Source organism: Coffea eugenioides, chromosome 2, assembly GCF_003713205.1.
Source record: "Coffea eugenioides isolate CCC68of chromosome 2, Ceug_1.0, whole genome shotgun sequence".
In the NCBI taxonomy this organism is placed as follows: domain Eukaryota; kingdom Viridiplantae; phylum Streptophyta; class Magnoliopsida; order Gentianales; family Rubiaceae; genus Coffea; species Coffea eugenioides.
In genome coordinates, this window is record NC_040036.1 from 22,501,548 (window position 1) to 22,522,805 (window position 21,258).

The following is a 21,258-nucleotide window of genomic DNA, read 5'->3' on the forward strand; positions in this document are numbered from 1 at the left end:
ACTGTGTTTGTTTGGATAGAGAGAATTTGGTTTGCTTAATTTATTCTCACAAATCCCAATCACCTTTTTATCTTCCCAATCACCTTTTTATCTCACATACATCACATCACAAAAAGTGCTACAGTAAATATCTCAAATAAATCATCCAAATAAACTCTTATCCAAACAAACTCAGTGAGTGGAGATAATACCTACACCTAGCGTTGAAATTACGACTATTATAATATATATACACACACACACACACAAGTGGACGCTCCTCCGCCTTAGATTTTGTTTGTGTAGACAATTATGCCCTTCGGGTATTAAATCTCAACACCCAAGGGTGATTGATTTTTTCGTATCATGAATGAGAATTTAAGAGCCATGTTTTAGCCTTGCCATAGCTGCAGTCCATTCTTAAGCTCATAGTACTGTACTGGGATTAATCCACATGAGTTGTAAGTAAGTTGTCGTATTAATCCCAAAAGGATGGGGGGTTTCATCAAATTTTACTATCAGTAAGAATATATTGAAAAGTTATCGCTAATTCTGATCTTTTGAAAAGTTAAAATTAAAATCTAAAGAAGCAACTATCTTGTAACTTTTAATTTCTGACTCTTTTTAGGTTTAGAAAATCTAAATGTTGAAAAAAAAACAATTGAGAAAATTATTTTTTTAAAATTAGAAGTTAAAAGCATGTCTACAAAATCAATTGAAAATAGGCCTAAAATCTATATCGAACCAGAATTAGGTTGAACTTAATATATTTGAACGATTGTTTCCTCAGGATTATGATAACAAGACGATGTGACCCTATGCCAAGAATTGTCTACCACTAACTAGACTAATTTTGAGTGTTTATTTTCCTCATAAGATAAGAGACAAAATGCAAATACTCTAGGATAAAATTTAATACAGTTGGTTTTGTCGGTGTTAAACTAAGGCTCATCAAAACTTATGAAAAGTATGAGGGGAGCGTTGGATTGGGTGGTAAGAAGAAAGAGATTGTAAATCAAAAGTTCTATAAATTTAAAACCTCTCACTTAAAAAAAAAAATTATGGAATATCCGTCATTAGTGACGGGAGGTTGGTGAAAACAAAAATGCATAATTTTGGTGGTCAAACATGTGTCTTAAAATACCTTCTAACATTTGTTCTTGCTTTCTATTTGTTGTTAAAGAATATTTCTATTGCTAATCATGTAAAAATCTACTACCTCTTTTTTTTTTTTTGGGTCAATCGTGAATTCCTAGCCCCATTCTTACTATCAGAATTACCTTTACTTCAAGATGAAAGAAACCAAGTGACACACGTCGAAACACAGTGGAGAAGGAAGGAAGAAGAAAGGATTCCTTCCAGCCAACGAACCATTAATAGTAGTTCAACCTCGACTAGACAGGCACAAAAGATTCCGCGCATGATACGTTGGAATATGCTACCCAATCTGAAGAATAAGATTCAAGGGCAACGAAATTTCCAATTTTGCATACCTTTCTTATATGCATCTGTCTCTCCGTTTTACTGAAGAGAAAAAAAAGAGGCACACCTAGTCAAGCACATTTGGACATAAAATGGCCACAATAATAATGTATAATATGTCTCCAATCATAATCTACGTACACCAAGTTTGAGGAGGGAGGAAATGAGCATCACCAGCAGCAGCCCTCAGCCTTAAAAGTCAAAGCTACTAAACGGCAATCATATACCAGGCCAGGCAAAGGACACTACTAGCATCAAGAAGAATGTTCCGGCCTCGGCGGCTGCTAGACAGAATATGTAAAAGCAAGCGATCCAAAAGCACCCTCTCTCTCTTAACATGTTTTATCAGCTTCGGCAAATAAAAAACAAAAACAAGAACGCATCACGCAAACGCAACCTAATCACAAAATTCACGGTTAGCCTGTATATTTCTTAAAAAGCGTTCTTAACAGGTCAGACGAGACATTCCCAGTTCCAGAAAGATCATTTACAACCTTCACCTATAGCCTGGCTTGGCTCATAACGAGTGCTTACAATAATGTCATCCAAAAACTGATTCAGAGAAATGTTAGTGGTGCCAGCTTTGCACAATCTTCTTTGCCCTCTCCAATCCTGACTAATTGAAGTCTAGATCGGCCTGAGAGGCAAAAGTGCAGCTCTTTCTTGAATGCATAGGATTAGGAGTCATCGCTTCATGGTAAGCTCAGCCCTAAGATGGAGTATACCATTGATAAAATAGAGACTGTCTTCGGCCATGAAAGAAGTCCATGGCACACCAAATAAATTCCGGTACCCAACAGCTTTTCCCCCAGTAAAAGTGTAATTACCCTTATATTTGCTCATGTACTCCTCTGTTGGTTTTAATCTTGCAGAAAATTCATAATCTACAGCGAATGTCACTGAACCTTTTTCTTGCATCCCCAGAAACAGACCAAAACAATGGAAAGAACTCTGTTGATCCATGTTGCAGTGTGCAGATAGAAAAAAACCTTGCCCACCCAAGTGAAATGCCTGTGAATATACTCGACCAGAAGGAAACAAGTTCGCGCACTCCTCCCGCTTAAGATCCAAGTAGACAACACACTGCTGGCGGGGAAGTTCAAACTCAACCAACTTTACAGGACGGTACTTGTAAGCCCGCTCCACATAACGACGATTACTTGAGGCGGAATCCTCTGCTGCCTGAATGCGCTGGCGATGTGGTGCCTCAGCCTTAAAAAAGAGGGCCTCAAGAACAAACTTGGAAGCAAGTTCATGCTCAAAGTCATAGCAATTCAGAACCTTCCTAAGCTTTCGGCAGGTCATGTAAGGGAAGCGGATGTAGCGGCTAAGACGAGAGCCAACAATTTCCTGCCGCTCCTCTAGCTTGGGATAATGAGCTCTAGCCCACTTCAATACAAAGTCATAAACAGCATCCTCTGATGCCACCTGGAGATCATCACTGGCCAAAATTGCCTCAATTCCAGCCAGAGGCAAGTTCATAACATCATCTTGAAACCTAACCAAGGTGATTCACGTCAAAAAATAAAAGTTAAAACCGGACAATTTACTTCATCAGTTTATTCATATGATGTCAGTCCACTATCTACGTTAAGAAACACAACTTAACAAATATATCCAGCTTATTTGACATGCAGGCAAGGAAACCCTTTTCTTTTTAGCCAACATATGTCAGTAAGCATTAGCTGCAATAGCAAACTCATATAGAGTGAAAATCCTCAAGTTTTGTGCTTAACATGGCTACAAAAGGAAACCACGTGAAAACGGTAGGAGATCACAAAAAGTCACAACGAAAGAACATGTTAAAAAGTGACACAAACATTTTTGTTCTTTTCTCCACTATTTCTTTTTCCCATTTGCCAGAGGCGCGGGAGGGAAGTTACAGGTGTATTGACCAGGTGACTTACTTTGTTATATCTTTGTAGCGAATAGCTAAGAACTGTTTTGCTGCATCAGTCAAGGGCTGTACTGCTTCAGCCATCAAGACACTAGATGGAAGCTCCAGATATAGCAATGCAGATTCCGGTGTCATCGGCAAATTACGCAAAAGACGGCCACAATACCTCATACATGACGCAACTTCAAATTTGTCGGCGGCCATCAGCACATCCAGCAAAGCAGGTGCTGTGGTTGTACTTAAGCTATTGCTATACATGAAATTCAGGAGCTCCATAAGGGCAGCTTCCTCTGCAACACAACATGGAGAAACAAATAGATGGTAGTATTAATCAGAAAATAGTCACAATCTATATATACTCCACTATATATACTCCATTCAAAACACATGCAGTTATCCTTTGCAACCATTTCAAAGAAAGCAAAAGGAATATGACTACTTTTACACTGATAAGAACCCAAAACAAACATGATTCAGCTATTAAAAATGCCCAAATTACAACAATACCTGAGGCATTAATTCGCAGGGTTACATGTCTCTGCTCCGACTCCCTCATCCCATTCGAAAAGAGCTACATGTACTCAAATGCAAATTACCGATCATCCACCAATTGTAAAGCAATAACAAATGCAGCAAAGAACAAAGGCAATGGTTACCTTATAGAAAAAAGGGCTTTTAGCAGCCAAAATGGGCGAGCTAATATGCAGTGTCTTAACTCTTAAAATTCTTGAAGAGTCCATGTCACAACTTGAATCATCACTATTTGCAGCCTCATCTCCTATACAAGCAGCATGAAGCTTCAGACTTAATGGGCAGACCACTTTGCAATACAGAACTATTCTAGCTACATGGACAGAGACTTCAGAACATTTTGCAAGTTAAAAATAGGTAGCACTTGCACCACTAAGAGAGCATTTTGCAAGTTAGAAATAAGTAGCACTTGCATCACTACGAGAACATTTTGCAACATTGAACAAAATATCCTAGCAAATGAGCAATGACATCTATTCAGGACAAATTTATTCTTATGAAAGTCTAACATGAACAGCAAATCTTAAAACCATTTTCTTGCATGTGATACCATTAGTTTTTGAATATACTGCAAGAAAAAGTAGAAACTTCTAACTCAAATACATCTTCAGAAAGCAGCCGTAAACTGCAGCTCTCCCTTCACTTGAGCAACAAGCTGCACCAAGTGCACAAAGCAACATCATTACAGTACCTAAAGACATATAAGTTGTTTCACAGAAGTGATAAAACTAGTATTTCTTCTTCCTCCTTAACATGAATTACATCTACAACGGATCCCAGCCAATTATCAGACTTACAGTGAAATTTCTAAGCAGGAAGACTGATGGATATTTCCTGGGGGTAACCCTTACTTGTGGTATGCCTTTCACTTAAAACAATAGGATTTGTGTGTGTGTATACATATATAAGCATACACGTGTATGCAAGTAAACCTCTGAAAAACAGCACTTAATACCAAACTCTCCACGGTCTGCCACAGGAACTATAGACAGGACAAGGCAGCAATTACTTAACTTACTATTATGTGTTCTAACTTCTATATTTGAAATTTAACAACTAAATGCAAGATTTCTGTCTCCATAAGTGGATAAAGAAGGTGAAAAACATAATTTAAAAAAAATCAAAATGTCATTTACTAAATGGAAAGAATAACAGTCCTAAGATATTAAGGAAAAGAAAATGTGGAATTTCAGTGCATGTAAGACCTGAGGGTGATTCTTCAATCATTGCAAATTCTTCTTCATCCTGATTTTCGCCTCGTATTACATCGTCAGTATCAGGCTCATCACAGTTAAGAACCTGCTCCTCAGGACACACGGTGATATCCAAAGCTGCAAATGAGTGGCACATGTCTGATTAAATCAGCAAAACCCATACCAGCATAAGAAACTGTGTAAGTCTAAGCAATCTTATGCAGAATTAAAACGAAACAAAAGCACATTCAAAACCCAATATCTGATGAATTAATGAGTCTATTTGTCTAAAGATTCCAACTGGAGACAAACAAGTCAAAGAAAAGATAATATAAGTTAAACATCCAAAACTTCTAGCTCTGATGCACTCACCAAGCAATCTAATGTTAATATCAATACCACATTCAGAAGGATAAGCATTCAACACGTGTTAGCAAAGAATCCAGCCATTAAGAGAAATAAGCAAACTGTATTTACATTATTGCCTCATACAGTCTTACATGTTCAACATCTGTCATCAAATCATTCAGCCACTGAAAGCAACAATGACATTCTTTGAATTAACACATTAAATAGTGTTAGACATGCATTCAATATATTTTATTAAATCATCCAACCTGGAAAAGGGGAAAAAGAAAAAGTTCTTCCTTTTATAGCATCAAACAGTGCCAGACATCAGTTTAATATGACCAAAGGATGTAGTGTACAACTCTTATTCAAAAGAAATACGTTATTCTCAATATCTTCATACTATCAAGTTTCTATACTTCAAATGCATTCTCGACAGAGTTTGGAGAATACATACATCTAGAAGGGGCAATTTGGATCCATATCCAGTTATCCATCCAATTAAACATAGCTTAAATGGATTTGGATGAGTAAGAAACCCTAAATGATTTTAAATGGATAACCATTTAAACCCACCTAAGTTAGTGGATTTAAATGGATTATACATGTCATCCATGTAAAACCAATAATCGAAAAAACAAACCCAGTAGCATAAAAGTCCTGCTACTCAGCCATGCTAGCACACACATTCACACACTCAAATACTAACCCACACACTACACACTCATTCACACAGTCAAACATGTAATAACCGCAACTGCTCAAATTTTAGCCATTCAACCCGTTTGGAAACCCGGGCCTTTGAAATTCCAATTGCTCCTGTGGGAATGTCTAAGCTGCTGCTCTTTTGGCCACTACAACCATGTACATGACTTTGCTAAGCTTTTATATCTGAATTTTACATTTGTTTTAGTTTTCAACTCCAATTCAGGAATTAATGAAGGCAAGTTTTTGAATCAGCTTGGATGAGGTATTAGCTTTGATGATGATGATAATTGTGAAGCTGAGGCTACATGAAGCTTGTAAGTTGCAAAACGAGTGCAATCAGTTGGGGGAATGCAAAGTTAACTTGATTTAGTCGGGTTTGTAATCCGCCTGAAAAAGTGTTTGGACATGGTCATTTTCATATGCCGCAATATAAGGGGAAGAAGATCTCTCAGAGGGGTGAATCAGAAATTAAATCATAGCCAGACGTGCAAAACAGAAAGAAGAAAGGGGCTTAATGGTGACGACCGGCGAGTGGCAAGAGAGAGGTGAGTTGGGTTGAGTTTGACTCGGTGAAAGAAGAAGTAAAGAGCTAAATAGGCAACACAGAAGCTAGAGCTTGTTGGTGAACAAGCAAGAAGAGGACCACACTTTGGCCGGCTTTTGAGTCATTGGACGCAAACTTGAGACTAAAACAGAAGCTGCAGGCAGAAATGATATGGATCACTTGACTGAGTTAAAAAAACTAAAGGCATCTAAATTGGTATGGCTGAAGGAGGATGAATAAATTTAGTTGTAAGAGAATAAAATGGTTAACTAGATCGCTTAGATCCATTTTTCAACGGGTTGTAATTGGATTGGATTGATTTCATCCACAATCCATTTAAGTAAAACCATTAACTAACCAGTTATCCATTTTGCCACCTCTACATATATCCAAAACACGGTAGTCCTGCACTCTTGCTAGTCTCTAGTTACAGCAGCCTCACAAGTCAAAGGTAACGTCCAACCATGTAAATATCTGGTGTCGTAACCACCAGTAAACATGAGCAACATCAAAATTTCACGAAATAGTTATTTATTCTTTGACACCAACAGATTAAAAGGTCAAAAAATAAAAAAGTTCAAAAAGAACGGTAACCCTTCTTTCAAGTCATTTAATAATCAGTTTGCGTGATGAGTGATCCCTCAATACAACCTTGCACAGTCATATTTTCACTCCAAAAATCGAGAACAGAACAGAGCATAACGAACGGTGAAAGGTCTGCTTCCTCGGCTTAAACAAGGATTCAATTGTAGCTTTCGCAATCCTCTTCCAGCTTCTTGTTCCACCCATCCCCTTCTTTTATTTATATATTTGAAAAAAAAAAGCCACAACGACCGAAACCATCATCCCAAACTTGCATTTCTGTGGTACTTTGGCTAAGTTTCTCAGAGCCAAAATCCCCTACTCGGAAGTCCACGGTATCATGAGCAAGTTTCAATAAGAAAAGCATAGTGTTAACTTAACCATCATCGCCAGCAACAAGACCCTAATTAATCAGAAAATACTAGATGTAAACACAATATATCTAGGGCAAAGACAACAAGAGAGAATACCATTTTGCCTTTTGATGTCTTCTCTAGGGCGCTTACGATAGCGAGCCCAATCGGCAAGACTCTGGCAGGCGGCGGCGGAGGAAAAAGAATCGGGTGAATCGTCGGCCAAGACCTCGATCCGGAGAATCCGGTCGGAAAAATTGCTGTCGTTGAAAGCGAACCCAAAATCCGGGTCGCGGCTGCTGCTGGTGGGAGAGTAAACGGAGCTGTCCATCACAGCCGTCCTTGGGTCAAATAAATCCAAATTCGCATCCCTCATGATAATCAAATGAGAACAATTACTGACCTTATGTTTTCTTACAAAATAATTAAATTTCTTAGCTAACTTGTCTCTCTCTCCCCCCCACCCCCAAAACCCTAGGTTTGGAAGAGATTTTTTGAACTATAAATATCAGGTGGTAATACACTAGGAAACTGGGGAGGAGGAGGAACAGGAACTGAATTGTGGAGATATGGAGAGGGAATGAGTCAAATGTAAGACTGCGTGTTCGGTATTCCATTTATTGGACTCTGATTTAAATAAGTAATTGAGATTACAACTTTACAAAGAAAATAAGGAATAGGGAATACAATTTGCCGAACTGGACATAGGGGAAAACACAGAATACCACTACAGAAATGTTTTGTTAATTGATATTGAGGAGCATACCCAATTTGAAATTGCTTTACTTCCCTTGAATTTTAAAAATTTTGCAGCTGGAGTTTTACATTTTTGTTAGCTTATGAGTAGAATTAGTAGTTTCACATTAGTTTGAGAGATATAGAAAGAGGTTATTAGGCTTTGCTTGGATTGCTATTTTCCGTAGAAAAATTTCGTCATTTTCCGTGAACACATTTCCCCATTACCTTTTTTCCTCACATACATCAAATCGCTACAGTAATTTTTCCATGAAAAATGACGGAAAATGCAATCCAAACGGGACCTTAGAGTGCAAAATTTACTAGTTTAAATTTTTGGATCAAAGTTCGATTATTGACTTCTATATTAAGTCTCTATGGCCTTTTGTTAGTAATATTGTTGCATTTTATGTATGCATCTCATCCCAATTTGAATTTGAATTAAATTTTATGTTATTCACAAGAAAATATGGATTGAGATTCATTTTATACATAAGCAGGTATAGATAAATGCCACCTAATTTCAATATAATAAATACTTAGGATGCATTTGATAAACACGAAGTTTGAAAACTGAAATTTGAAGTCTAAATTTACATTTGAGTGTACATCATATTAAACAATAAATAAATAGCATAGTATAACTTATTTTTTTGGAGTAACTTCTGCCTAAAAGATTCAGTGAGTGTTTATCACTAAACGATGAGTAAATAGTTTATTACTTATTCTTTGGAGTAAGTTGTGCCTAAAAAATTCAATGCTATTTAAACAATTCAGATATTTCATTTTTTGTTATTACATGCGTCCAAAGATGTTAAAATGTGCACGCATTAAATTTAAGTGCTGAATTGAGTTATTAAATCGAGGCTTATTAAACTCTGTATCGAAAAAATATATTTAAAAATACTTAAACAAGTGCTTTTATTAAAAATTCATTAGGTGAAGTACTTTTCAATAGTTACCACAACCTGAAACTGGCCCTAATTCATTTGAGAAATTGCTAAGTTGGATCTTTGGCCTTTCTTCTCAATTGATTATCAAGATTTAATTTAAAAAAGAAAAAAGAAAACTATTTTATTGTGTTCTTTTAGTACATTAATTTTGAATTTTTTGAGTAAAAAAAAAAGGTGAAAATAAAAAAAATATTTATTTTGAATTTTTGAATTTTGATTTTCTAAAATCTACTTTTATGCAACCAGAAGCAAGTTGAGAACAAGACAAAATATTTAAACGGTTCTGAAAACTCGACATAAGGGAAAAGAAAAGGGATCAACACGATGTCAACTCCAACTTACGTGTTTAATAGTGCAAACAAGAACTGAAAAATGGCTGATGAAATGAAAATGGCTTAGTTTCAAAGTGACAAAATTATATTAAATGACCAACGAAGAATTGAACCGACAAACCTTCACCCATTCTAGGTAAAAGTCAAGGTGATTTCGTCCCAGCAGCCAAAATTCAGTTCAATCTTCTCCTTGTTTTTCATTGTTTTTCGAAAGACAGCCAGGATTGGAAAAACTTTTTTTTTCTTTTTTTTTTTTGTGTTTGGGAGGGGGGCGGGGGTTGTGTGTGTGTGGTGTTGGTGTGTGCTGGGTATGAGGTAACGTGCAATTCTTGTGTGACTTCCAAACAAGATGGTTCCAAAATTCCAATTATGAAAAACAAAAGTGGCAGCGGAAATGACTATGAAAGAGGACCACATTCTCCACGAACAACTTTGGAATCAATCAAAGAGTGGCAGGCATGTTTAGCTGGCCGCCTCAACGTTGGAAGCATATGCTGGTAGTTCGCGTTGAGGATTCTAAACTAATCATTTATTGGTCTATTTTGCTACACATATCTTTTTGTCTATTTATTCGCAGCCAATTTTGCAATCTCGTGAAAGACTTTAAATCGTTGACCAGAACGTGATTACCTTAATTTAACTTCTATAAAAAAATAGAAAGCAAGAGGGCATTGTGAGTTGTGAAGGGAACGAGGAGCCTTGTAACACTTGAGAGTGGAGTATGAGTCACGGGTTACAATTTTTAACGAGTCGAATTGAATCTAATCGAATATTTGGTGTTTAGGTATTGGTTATATATTATATAAATAAGATTCAAATTTTACGTGAATATTAACTAACTATAAGTATTGTTCGAATTGGATTCATTTATTTGTATAAATATTTGAATTCGAGTTCGAATTTGAGTTTGGAGATGATTTAATTATATTTTAATAAATAACACATTATTCAGAATAAGGTCCGGTTTGGGGTTGCAATGCTTTTAGTACAAAAGTAATTTTATGTGCTAAAAGTACTTTTAAAGTGTTTGGTGAATATCATCTCATGAAATTAGGAGTAGAGCTTTTAGTATTAAAAGCACTTTTTTGTAAAAAGTTGAAATTTGATGCTTTTAGAGTAACTTTTGTGATTTAAAAAAATAAAATATCAAATTTAATCATTTTATCCTATATTATGAAACAAATAAAGAGATAAATACTTTTAAAAAATTTCAAACTATACATTATCTAATACAATAAGTACTTATTAAATTGTGCCTCCAAATAATAAATTTAAAAGTACTTAAAAAATTGATAAATATTTTTATTAAAAACTCTAGTAGGAAAGTACTTTTTAATAAACTATTGCAACCCCAAACGAGCCCTAAGTTTAATTGTATTTCTTAGTTTTCAAAAACTAGATAATACTAATTTATGTATAATTACTTATTTTTTAGTAAAATATAATATATGTATATTTAATAATACTAAATGTATTTATATTTATATTCATTTATTTTTATAATTATATATGTGTTCACAGACTATTCAAATACTTTGCAAACAAATTCGTGTTCTATTCGACTACTAAACTATTCTAATATCTATTCTAATATCGCGTTGAAACTTGACTCGTTTATTTAACAATAAAACCTTTTTCAAATTCGAATGAGCTGAACGCGAACATGTTCCGAATAGTTCGATTTATTAAAAGCTCTATCACGAATTGATGAGTGCTGATATCAGTAGTGTTTTCGATGCACTTTTTTTTTTAAAGCACCATTTAGTACATTATTATTTATTTAACAAAAAATAAAGACCTGTAACAGTGTACAAATGTCGCTTGGGAGTTGGGAGATTGGGTGGGTTGATGATCGGGGCCCAAGCCTAAAGTCAGCCGAGATTATGTTTGATTCTTCCATCAATTAATACCCTAGTTCCTATGTAACTATAAGAAGGCTCTCCTGCATTGTACAATTTCTGCGAAACTTCAATTTGTGTTTCTAGCAGCATGACCTGTTTTTACCCTCAGATCCGATGCTCTAATTTAAATAGTCCTAAGGTTCCGTTCCACGAGCTGAATCCAAAGGTACTTTGCCGTTGCAATAAAACGTGGGAAACCTTTTCTCTTCTTTTGAACAAAACTCTTGCTCTTTCTTTCGTGCAAGAAACCGACCAAACCACTTTCGATAATGCAAATTATATACCCAGAAATTGTGATTCGTAAGGATAGGAAATTGCATATCATACGGGTATGTTTTGATCAGCTAAAACTTTTCTCCAACAAATTTCGGCTCAATTTTCACGAGGGATTCGAAAACAACTACTACTCCTATCCACCTATATTAGAGTTTTTTTTTTTTTTGGCCTGATTGTGCTTAATCGGTCAACCAGCGCAAGCCACCTAATTAGCTGGTTTATTTGGTAACTATGAATGGAATCCGCCCACCGATAGAAGGGGGAAAAGTAAATAAGACTCATGACAAGATGTCTTCTTCTATTGTTTTATGATCATGCAGGGGGAATTATAAGTAAAATCAGCCATCAACAATGAGGAAGATGAAAATCCAGCACCCAAGAATAGCAGTGAAAATGAACAATTTGCAATTGTTGACAAACATGCAAATTGTTCTTTCGAGATGACCACTAAGTTAAGGCTACACAAAAGATTTTGCTCATCACCTGGTACTGGAGAAACTTTTAAAGGCAGATACAAAGCATTCAATATCTGAATTAGTGCTATCATTTATCTTAACCATAACCATGTTTAGTCTCTAAGGCTCATATAGGCTGGCTATCCCCAAGAAATTGTGCTATATCATCTAGCAGAAGTATCACGAGAAGAGAACTAAATGCTGCTCCAGTAGTATAAAATAAGACTACAAATTAACGAGTAAATCCATCCTTTAAAAGCAGGAAATTTGATCTCTAGATGTGAATTAAGGGACACTTTAAGCAGAAGAACAAGCAAAACATGAAGACAAAATGTATCAATAGTTTCAGTATCTAGAAGGGACGTTTTAAGCAAAAGAGCAAGCAAAACACGAAGAAGAATGTATGATAGCTTCAGGGATGTTTGGGTAGATACCGAAACATGGTGAACAACTCCGATGCTTCATGAGACTCGAGGTCAATATGCCTCAACACAAACCCCTTGCAACATGTAACAGGACGATGCCCTCCAAACAGACACCCCCTTTTCTCTTGATGCCAACAAGTTTTATACAGATTATAAGAACAAAGTCGAAAAGCACAAATTAAATCCAAGAACTCAAAATGCAGAAGTGAGTTTGTGGGCAGTTATAGTTGGATCACCAATTAAAAGAAGTTTCTAGTCAAATACTAGATAAAATGGTTACAGAAGCACTGAAATAGCTGTCTATAAGGTAAATATTTATTAACTTCAATGGAATTATAAAATCCACAATTATTCCTTACTGCTCTCCTAAATATAGGAAGAGGAACCTTCACAAGAGCAATAACCAATAGAAGTTAGAAGGTTCCTTGAAGTAAAAATTTTATGCTCGTTTCTAAGGATACAAGTTGCACATACATATCAGAAAGAACCATATCCAAAGTGGTCTGTCTAAGATCCACATATCACTTTATAATTAGTGGACAAGGTTTCTCACATATCTGCTAAAAGACATACATTTCCCATTTACATCACCGCAAACCCAAAGTTACAAAGTAACCAATGTACGAGCTGTGTCTAATATCTGCATCTAAAAGAAGGATGAACTCAATATTGATGATGAGACGTTTTAGGGTCAAAGTTCAATTTGTACCTTTCAAATTTTCATGAACTAAAGCACTTTGGAAGCTCTGGAGCGGGACTGGCGACTTTCGAGCCTTGCTTCAAGAAGCTTTGCCTTCAAAGTATTTTCTTTAATACCTTGATGCTGTGAAGAAGATTCAGGGGCTTCAAGATCTGCAGCTTGTGCTTTGGACGTCCACTTTTCCACTGGGCTGGCAGGACCAGTAAATAACGATGGATCAAAAGAATTTTCTGCATGATTATTCTCCTGGTGTTGTTTAGCATTGCAGGACAAGCAAGGTTCACTTGCCGCATTCATTTCAACAGGGTTCCCCATCCTTGTTGGTGCTGGTTCCTTGTTCACAGGTTGGGTCCCATTCTCGTTGCCTGACAAATCACCTAAACTTTGTTCTTTAGACTGTAGTTCTGGGTGTAAATGATCAGAATCATCCATATGTTCCTGTGACAGAAGCTTTTTCTTGATATGATTTGATTTGACAATCTTTGCAAGATGACCAGCTGGAGCATTTTCACTTTGTTTCTTGGAGGAGCTATTGCTCTCTTTCTTACTTGAACCTCTTTTCAATTGAGAACAATATAAACCACTATCAACATAATCTTCTTCATCCGCATTCAGAGGAGCACTTCCAGGCTCATTCAAGTGAAAGGACTCTAAAGAATACCTACGTAAGTGACTTCCAGCAGGCATCTTTGATGACAACATATCATCATTTGTAGAAGAAACAGATTTTTTAGTTTGAAGGAAGGTTTCAATTTCTATGCTTAGCTTATCCACAATTGTTCTCTTATCTGGAAGACCAGAGCGAGTTTCCACCAGCTTCATCTGCATTCGTTCATCAAGCCAAGCCTCAGAAATGTGAAGAATCAATCGATCAGCATGCTCCTGTAAGGTCCAATCCTTGTCAGATCTTTTCTTTATGAGTCGGATCTCTTGTTCGTAATCTCTTATTCCCTTGGCAAACTCATCACACAAGTCTTCCAGCAGTATCCGTGCTTTCCTTTCTCTTTCAAGTTCTTTCACAGCATTTGAGAAGGAAGACTTGACATCTGCTAACTCTCGAGTTGACTTACGATGAAGGCTTTCTGAATGCTTTCTCAATTTTCTTTCATCTTCAATTTCTTTTCTCATAGACTGGAAAGTATCTTCAACATCATCTTCCTCCTTATGTTTCCTTATCAATTTATCTTCAGTCAACTGTCTCATCATATCATCCATTTCCCTACGGTGTCTTTTCTTCTCCTGTAATAATTCTTTAATTTTTGCATGTGCATGATCAAGTTCCTTCTTCATTGCTCTTAGCAATGAAATATTTGAAGTGTGCTGTTCTTCAAGGCTCCAAATCCTATTGAGTACTTTAAGCAACTCTGTGGATGTCTTGAGGTTGTAGCTTGATTCTCTGAGTCTACCTTTAAGGTGCAGAGCACCAGTTGGGGTGATATCCGGTCTATAAGGAGTCATCTGGCGGAAGTAAACAAGAAACATTGAACAGCTTGGTGTTACCGTAATCAGGTGAAGAAGATCATACTCAATGAATATAAACATAAAGTTCAGCAATTGGTAGTAATGGTCTGACAAAAATTTAAAAAGAAAAGGAAGAAAAAAGCAAGTTCCCGAGAGAAACGGGAAGAATTTGTTTGTGCTGAAAACCATCTAAAAAAGACATCACGTACATATTTAACACAATCTTTTTCTCTTGAATATGCTCTAGACAGCTACTAAATTTTGCTTCATATCCTCAGACTATACACTTCCTGAGACACTGCATGAGAGGTGGTCCAGGAAAATAACCAAGTGGTTGAATTTTCAGTAATTATCACAAGATCAGCAGCAAATATGTGTGTGTGTGTGCACGCGCGAGAGAGAGTCATAGCTTAATTCAAGAAAAAGTTGCAACAACAAGAAACACAAGTCAAATGAACTGAGACTTTAAATACTGTACAAGGGTCTCAGTAATACTGTCAACATATTTGATTCTCAGTTGTAAATGTGGATTACATCAGTTGGTTGATTCCGATGACAGGATCCTATTTGAGAGGATTGTAATCCTTTCTTATAGTCATCTTGAGGGGTTAGGCGACATGCAGGAGCAAACTTGGCCTATGTTGTCGCTCTACTTCTATCCACTACAGATCTTAGTTGGATGTATAAAACCCTTCCTTTCCCTGATCACATTAAGTGAACGATTCCACTTAATTATATGTCTTTTTCCAGAGGTTTTGCCTTCAGAGCAATTGCAAGATAAAAAAATATGTAAAAACGTGCCAGAAGTAAAATGAAAATAAAAAAAATACCTCCATAGAGCTGCTACTTCCAGGAGTCTCTGGTGGTAAAGCACGCCCATTTCTTTCAGCTGAGTGATCGTGTTGCATCAATGCCTTTGTAAAACGTTTCTTTAGCTCACTTTCAGTTGGTGGCTGCCGGAATGCAGATGCGAGGACCAGAACTTAAGCATTAAACTCTTTAATATTTCTCAAGATCAGCATAATCACAGAATGGTGAATCCTAAACAATAATGTGCAAATATAGATGCATTTAAAAGTAAAACCTAGTTCCTCATAAAGCAAAATTTTCTAACGCCATTTCCTCTACTTAACCTGACCATGAACCTTGCTCTTGTCGAAACATTTGGATCTTTTAAGAGACACTTGAAAGAGAGATCACTGGTTAAGTGGCCTAATTAAACACTGCCTTAAATGATATTCTTCCGTGAACACCAAAGTTTCCAGTAAAGTACCGCATATGAGTAAAAGATCAATTTTTTCTCAAAGCAAATCCTAACTAGTATGGTAGTAGGCTTTAAGAAAAAGGATAATGTGGTAAAACTAAAAAAGCCCTAGCAAAAATAGCATGGACCCAAAAAATCTAAGAAAATCCAAGGGCATCATAACTGAAATAAACAGGAAAAGACGGAAGAAAAGGACGGGGGTTGGTTTTGGTTGGGGGGAGGGGGGGAGTGGGAGCAGTTTTACCTGATGTTGGGGGCTATGAGGAGGCTGATCAAAGTGGGTCTTGGGAAGCTCAAAGCCCTTGTCCTTAACCTTGTTTTTGTGACGTAGAAGAGGCCTAGCAGCAGCTTTACTCATCTCGACCACTTCCATATGAGGCTGGACTTCCCACAAGTTGGCACCAAGCTGTCTGGCAGAAATTTTGGCAGGGAAATTGGAGGGAAAGCTGAAATCTTGAAGTCTAGAACCCTCAGCAGCCTGAGATTGAGTCAAACCACCATATCTCCATGTAGGCGAAGGAGTAGTATTACCCCCTCTTTTCCCCACCAACATCCCGCGTTTCAACTTTAATCCTAAAAATTCTTCCTTTTTCACATCCCTCTCTCTACCTTTTTCCTCTTTCTCCATGCCCCTGTGTCTCTCTCTTTCTGTCGAATTTTCAAAATTTCGGTGCTTTGTCTCACTCACACATCTCTGTCTTTCTTACCCTCGATTCAAGCTGAAATTTCAAACTCATTCAATGCTCTGTCTGGAACCCATATGCTGTTTCTTGCCTTTCTTTTCAGCAAACACCACCCTTTCTCCTCTTCTTTTTCGGAGTAATAGAGAGTAGTACTAGTGTACCACTCACTCATCATTAACCTCGTTACTTTTCATGGTGTACAAGCTTAGTACTAGTATACTACTACTACTCTCCATTCTCTCTCTCCATATCTCTTTTAGCAGAGTGTGTTGGTAGTTGCATTGGTGGCAGCTGTCATTCATGCGCATCAGTTCAGGTATACTAGTTTACTGGACCAGGGGTTGTGGTTCCACAAAATTTTATAATGAATGCAATTCACGGATGAGAGGGTACATCGGATTTTATCAATAAAATATCGAATGCCAACATTAGACATATTTAGCAAGTGTTATGCATGTTTAATGTTAATAATTTAGAGCCCTTTTGAATTGCCATTTTTTCAAGTTTTTTTTGAAAAATATATTATAAAAATTTAGTGTATGTGATGTAAAAGGATAATTAAAAAATATGTTTACGAAAAACGTAAAAATTTTTTTTAAGAAAAATGGCAATTCATACGAGGCTTTAATGCTTTTTTTAAAAAAATTGTATGTACTAATCTTTCTTATACTATATGTGCTAACACGTCTAGATAACTTGTTCGTGTATACTCTGTCACAATTAATTATATTTCAATAATAATAATAATGCCGGTTGAGATTCCATTCCTACTTAATATCCTCTTCATTTTTTTCCCTCTTTAATAATAATGTAAGAGTTTGATTCTCATTACTTTAATTATTTATGCTTTCTAGCCTGAAGTAGATCGTTTTTGTCATATCTAACCTGTAGATCCAAAACACCAATACCATCGTGCTGGTTTCAGTTTCAGATATCAGTACTTTCTCTAGTCCTCAGAAGAGTCGGCTAGCATGTACCAGTAACTAAGAAAGGTGAGTCGGGGAGGATTTTGACGGAAGCTGCAGTATATTTGGGGAAGAATGAAAATCTTCAAAGAGATTAAACTTTTTTAATCATGCGGTTTATGGAAGAGTGTGACAACATCGATCGTACACTCTCAAATGGTTAGGGAAAATCACGCCACCATTCTTCTTTTAAGAACTAATTACATAAATAGATTCCGTGTCCAGGTTAAGAACGAGTGGCCCTTTAGCTTCTATTCTAAAATCTTGAAGTCTCCCTTCTTTCTTTACGCTCTAAATCAATTTTAATTAAAATGCAAAGCTGCTCTAGTAACTTCGCATTACTAAAAATTAATTAACACATGATACCTTCTTGACAAAACAAAAATAACTAATGATAATCAGCACCTATACTACAGTCTATCAATAAAAGAGGTTAATAGTTTGAGTAAATCTTATATACACTGACAGTCTATATACTATCACCGTTGGCTAAATAACATGTGTGTAAAAATTGAATTTCAAATTCAAATTTTGTATGGTTGTCATTCATCCAATACTGACAGTACATACACTGTCTGTCAGTGTAGAAAAGATTAATTCTAATAATTTTCCTTTTTCTTTTCAGAAAATCTTGCTTCGAGGTGTAATTGAGCCGTATGATCTATATGCATGAAAACACATGCGCACATACTGTGATAAATGATAACTCCCTTCTCCCGTGCCAAAAAATTAAGCCGTCTGCTGTCCTCCCCGTGACAAATGATATAAATGATAATGGACCATACGTATCCCCTAAATGACACTTGATGAGGAGTTTTTTTGGTACAACATTTTGAGTATTGCAGTGACACAATGCATGCATTTTAGCAACTAAATAACTAATCTATGTCCTCTTTATGATCATGATAGCTTGATGGGGTATTCATTATTATTGTAGAAAGGAGGGGCTGGGAATCAAAGGAGGAAACGGGGACCCGTTGGACTGGTTTGGAATCAGCCCACTGGTGGGCTACTGAGTGCCTGCTGTTCCTCGATGTAAGTTGAAACTTATGAATCTTTCTGTCTCTCTTCAAAACCTTTTTGCACTCTTCTTGTTCTTTTTAGCCAGTTTTAACTCATTGGAAGGTGAACTGCTTTTAAGTTAAAGCCAAAACTTGCATGTAAGGAACTAAAAGCTCAAAAAGAATATAGCTTGTGGTCCACAGCCTAAGGCAGTAGATGCAGTGTGGTCAGCATCATTGTTGCTCCTCAAGATACATTTGGCCAGAAACCCAAATCTTCTTCACCCAATTTAAGGGGGTGAGTGTTTTAATTGGTAGTAAAAAGTAGTTTAAGAAGAGAGGGTAATCACCTTACTTCTGTATCAAGACATGTCACGAATGCATCAGGCAACTTACAAATTGATTCTCACATGTTGCTTATCAATGGTGATTTAGCTGGCAACACTTGTATTTCATTTGGTTTGAGGAAGTAAGGGCTAAGGGTGATATGAGAGGAGAGAGAGAATTATAACTAAATCCACACAACAAATTACACTCTTTTTTTCCCCCCTTTTTAACTTTGCCTTTCATTTCAAGTTTATTTACTATCAAAAAAGAAAGAAAGTGTTGGTGGTCACCTGGGCATATTTGTCAAGACAATCACAGTCCACAAAATTGCATTCGATGTACACCTACTACTTTTCAGTACATTGTACGTTAAAAAATAAAGCTCTAACTAGGGGTGAAATCCAGTCAAATTGAGCTCGAGTAGTATGTTAAAAAACTTGGCCTCGAACTTATCGAACTCTTAAAAGTCAAGCTCGAGTTCGATTTTATTTTGTCTTACTCGAACTCGTGTAAATCGAGATCAACTGAGTTTAATCGAATTTACTCCCTCCGTCCCACTTTGATAGTCATGTTTTCCTTTTTCGTCTGTCCCAAATTGTAGTCCACTTTTCCATTAAGAAATGTAGTAATCTTTCAAATTGTCTAAAATACCCTTATTAAATATCTTGTTATTAATACATTGTTATTAAATACTAACCCACTACATTGAATACATTGAACTTTTCCAATACTAACCCATTAGCTGTAACCAATATTAATTGGCACTCTTCGTGATTAGCATAAGGGTATTTTAGGAAATTATTAATCTAAATTTATGTTTCCAACCAAATTAATTACACTTTCTTAATCTGTGTGAAAAAAAAACCAAGACTAACAAAACGGGACGGAGGGAGTAATAAATATAAATTTGTATTTTATATAATTTTAAATAACGGACAATATAGATATTTCATACTAATAAATAAACAAATTATATGTGTATGTATACGTGAAGTTCGAGCTTCACATATTATACTTAAGTTTCGAACTCTTTAAACAACTCGAGCTGTTCAAACTTAGTTAATTTTGACGAACCAAACTCGTGAGCGACTGGATTGAGTTCGACATGTTTGCAACCTTAACTCCGACCACGTCTCAGTTCCAATTGAGCTCTTAAGAATATTAATCAAGGATGATAAAAAAAGAGATTATTAGTCGAGTAGTTGTAAGGTCTTTAATACGATACTCAAACCTTTCCCTTTTCCTATCCGGAGCGTCCCTTGGGGGGAAAAACATCTCCGCTAACCTTTTGCTTTTGAATTTTTTGCGTTTAAGGTGGAGAATTTTGGATAGGGATGTTTGGAAATGCAACAGCGTTGAGATCTTTGGGTTTGCAACAGTGACTACCTGTTGTAGCTGAGGGCTCGAGGCCCATAGGCCCTCCTACGATTGGACTCTCAAAGGAAACAAATTGTCGTAATACAAACCGCTGCGCATAATGGTATGGCCTTTTTTCATTGTAAACATTGGACCCAACGATGGCCCATTTCTCTTGATATCTTAATGTAGTTACAAATTTTTTTTTTTTTAATGTAAGTAGAAGAACTTTAACCCGAAATTTCTTACTTATATTTCGTTCACCGAGGTATCCAATTCATCCCTCCCCAGTGTTGCTGCAACTATATACTTAAAATTATTCTGCAATTAGTTTTTCTTTTTCCAACAAAAGATGGTATCCCAGTTTAGCTACATTAATCTACCTCCGAGCTTGCAAGTACAATACCATAGCGGGATTCGAACCGGTGATTTATGGGATATTACTGCATGTGATTTATGGGAGCATAAATCTACAATTTGTGGGAAACAGTAAAGCAAAGTCCAGTAAAACTGCGCAACTCAATGTCATTTTTGGCATGTCATTTTTTTTTTCTTTTATTGATAAAACACAGGATAGTTTCAGTAACGAAATCTGCATCAATCTAAAATTGAGGTTGTTTTGCCTTGGTATTTTCATTAAAGTAATGGAAGATAAATGAAGTACTTCATTGTTACACAAGTCATTTCCCAATAATTTGCGAAAAGTCGGTAGAAACAAATAGAGAATCATATTCTCAAAGCCCGGCCGCTGAAGTTTACTGGGACAGAACCACAACTTTATCCACTAAATAAAGGGTGGTGAAAATT

General features: G+C 36.3%; 2 protein-coding genes across 3 annotated transcripts; both read right to left on the bottom strand.

Annotated features, from left to right (window-relative positions):
• Window positions 1–1,859: 1,859 nt before the first annotated feature.
• Window positions 1,860–8,209, bottom strand: LOC113763904 (BTB/POZ domain-containing protein POB1-like). Of its 2 annotated transcripts, none has more exons than XM_027307900.1 (6): window positions 7,735–8,209; window positions 5,095–5,220; window positions 4,015–4,136; window positions 3,866–3,929; window positions 3,369–3,648; window positions 1,860–2,959 (listed from the first exon to the last, which is right to left on the bottom strand). In XM_027307900.1, the coding sequence occupies exons 1-6, from the start codon at window positions 7,991–7,993 to the stop codon at window positions 2,146–2,148; spliced, it is 1,665 nt and encodes a 554-aa protein (XP_027163701.1). In that variant the 5' UTR covers window positions 7,994–8,209; the 3' UTR covers window positions 1,860–2,145. The 2 variants fall into 2 exon arrangements, with proteins under 2 accessions (XP_027163701.1, XP_027163700.1); XM_027307899.1 differs by having other exon boundaries at window positions 5,095–5,241.
• A 4,788-nt stretch (window positions 8,210–12,997) lies between these two features.
• On the bottom strand, window positions 12,998–17,056 carry LOC113758062 (uncharacterized protein At5g41620). The gene is made up of 3 exons (XM_027301096.1): window positions 16,364–17,056; window positions 15,686–15,808; window positions 12,998–14,852 (listed from the first exon to the last, which is right to left on the bottom strand). Exons 1-3 carry the CDS (start codon window positions 16,745–16,747, stop codon window positions 13,422–13,424), a joined length of 1,938 nt encoding a protein of 645 aa, XP_027156897.1. The 5' UTR covers window positions 16,748–17,056; the 3' UTR covers window positions 12,998–13,421.
• Between the last annotated feature and the right edge of the window lie 4,202 nt (window positions 17,057–21,258).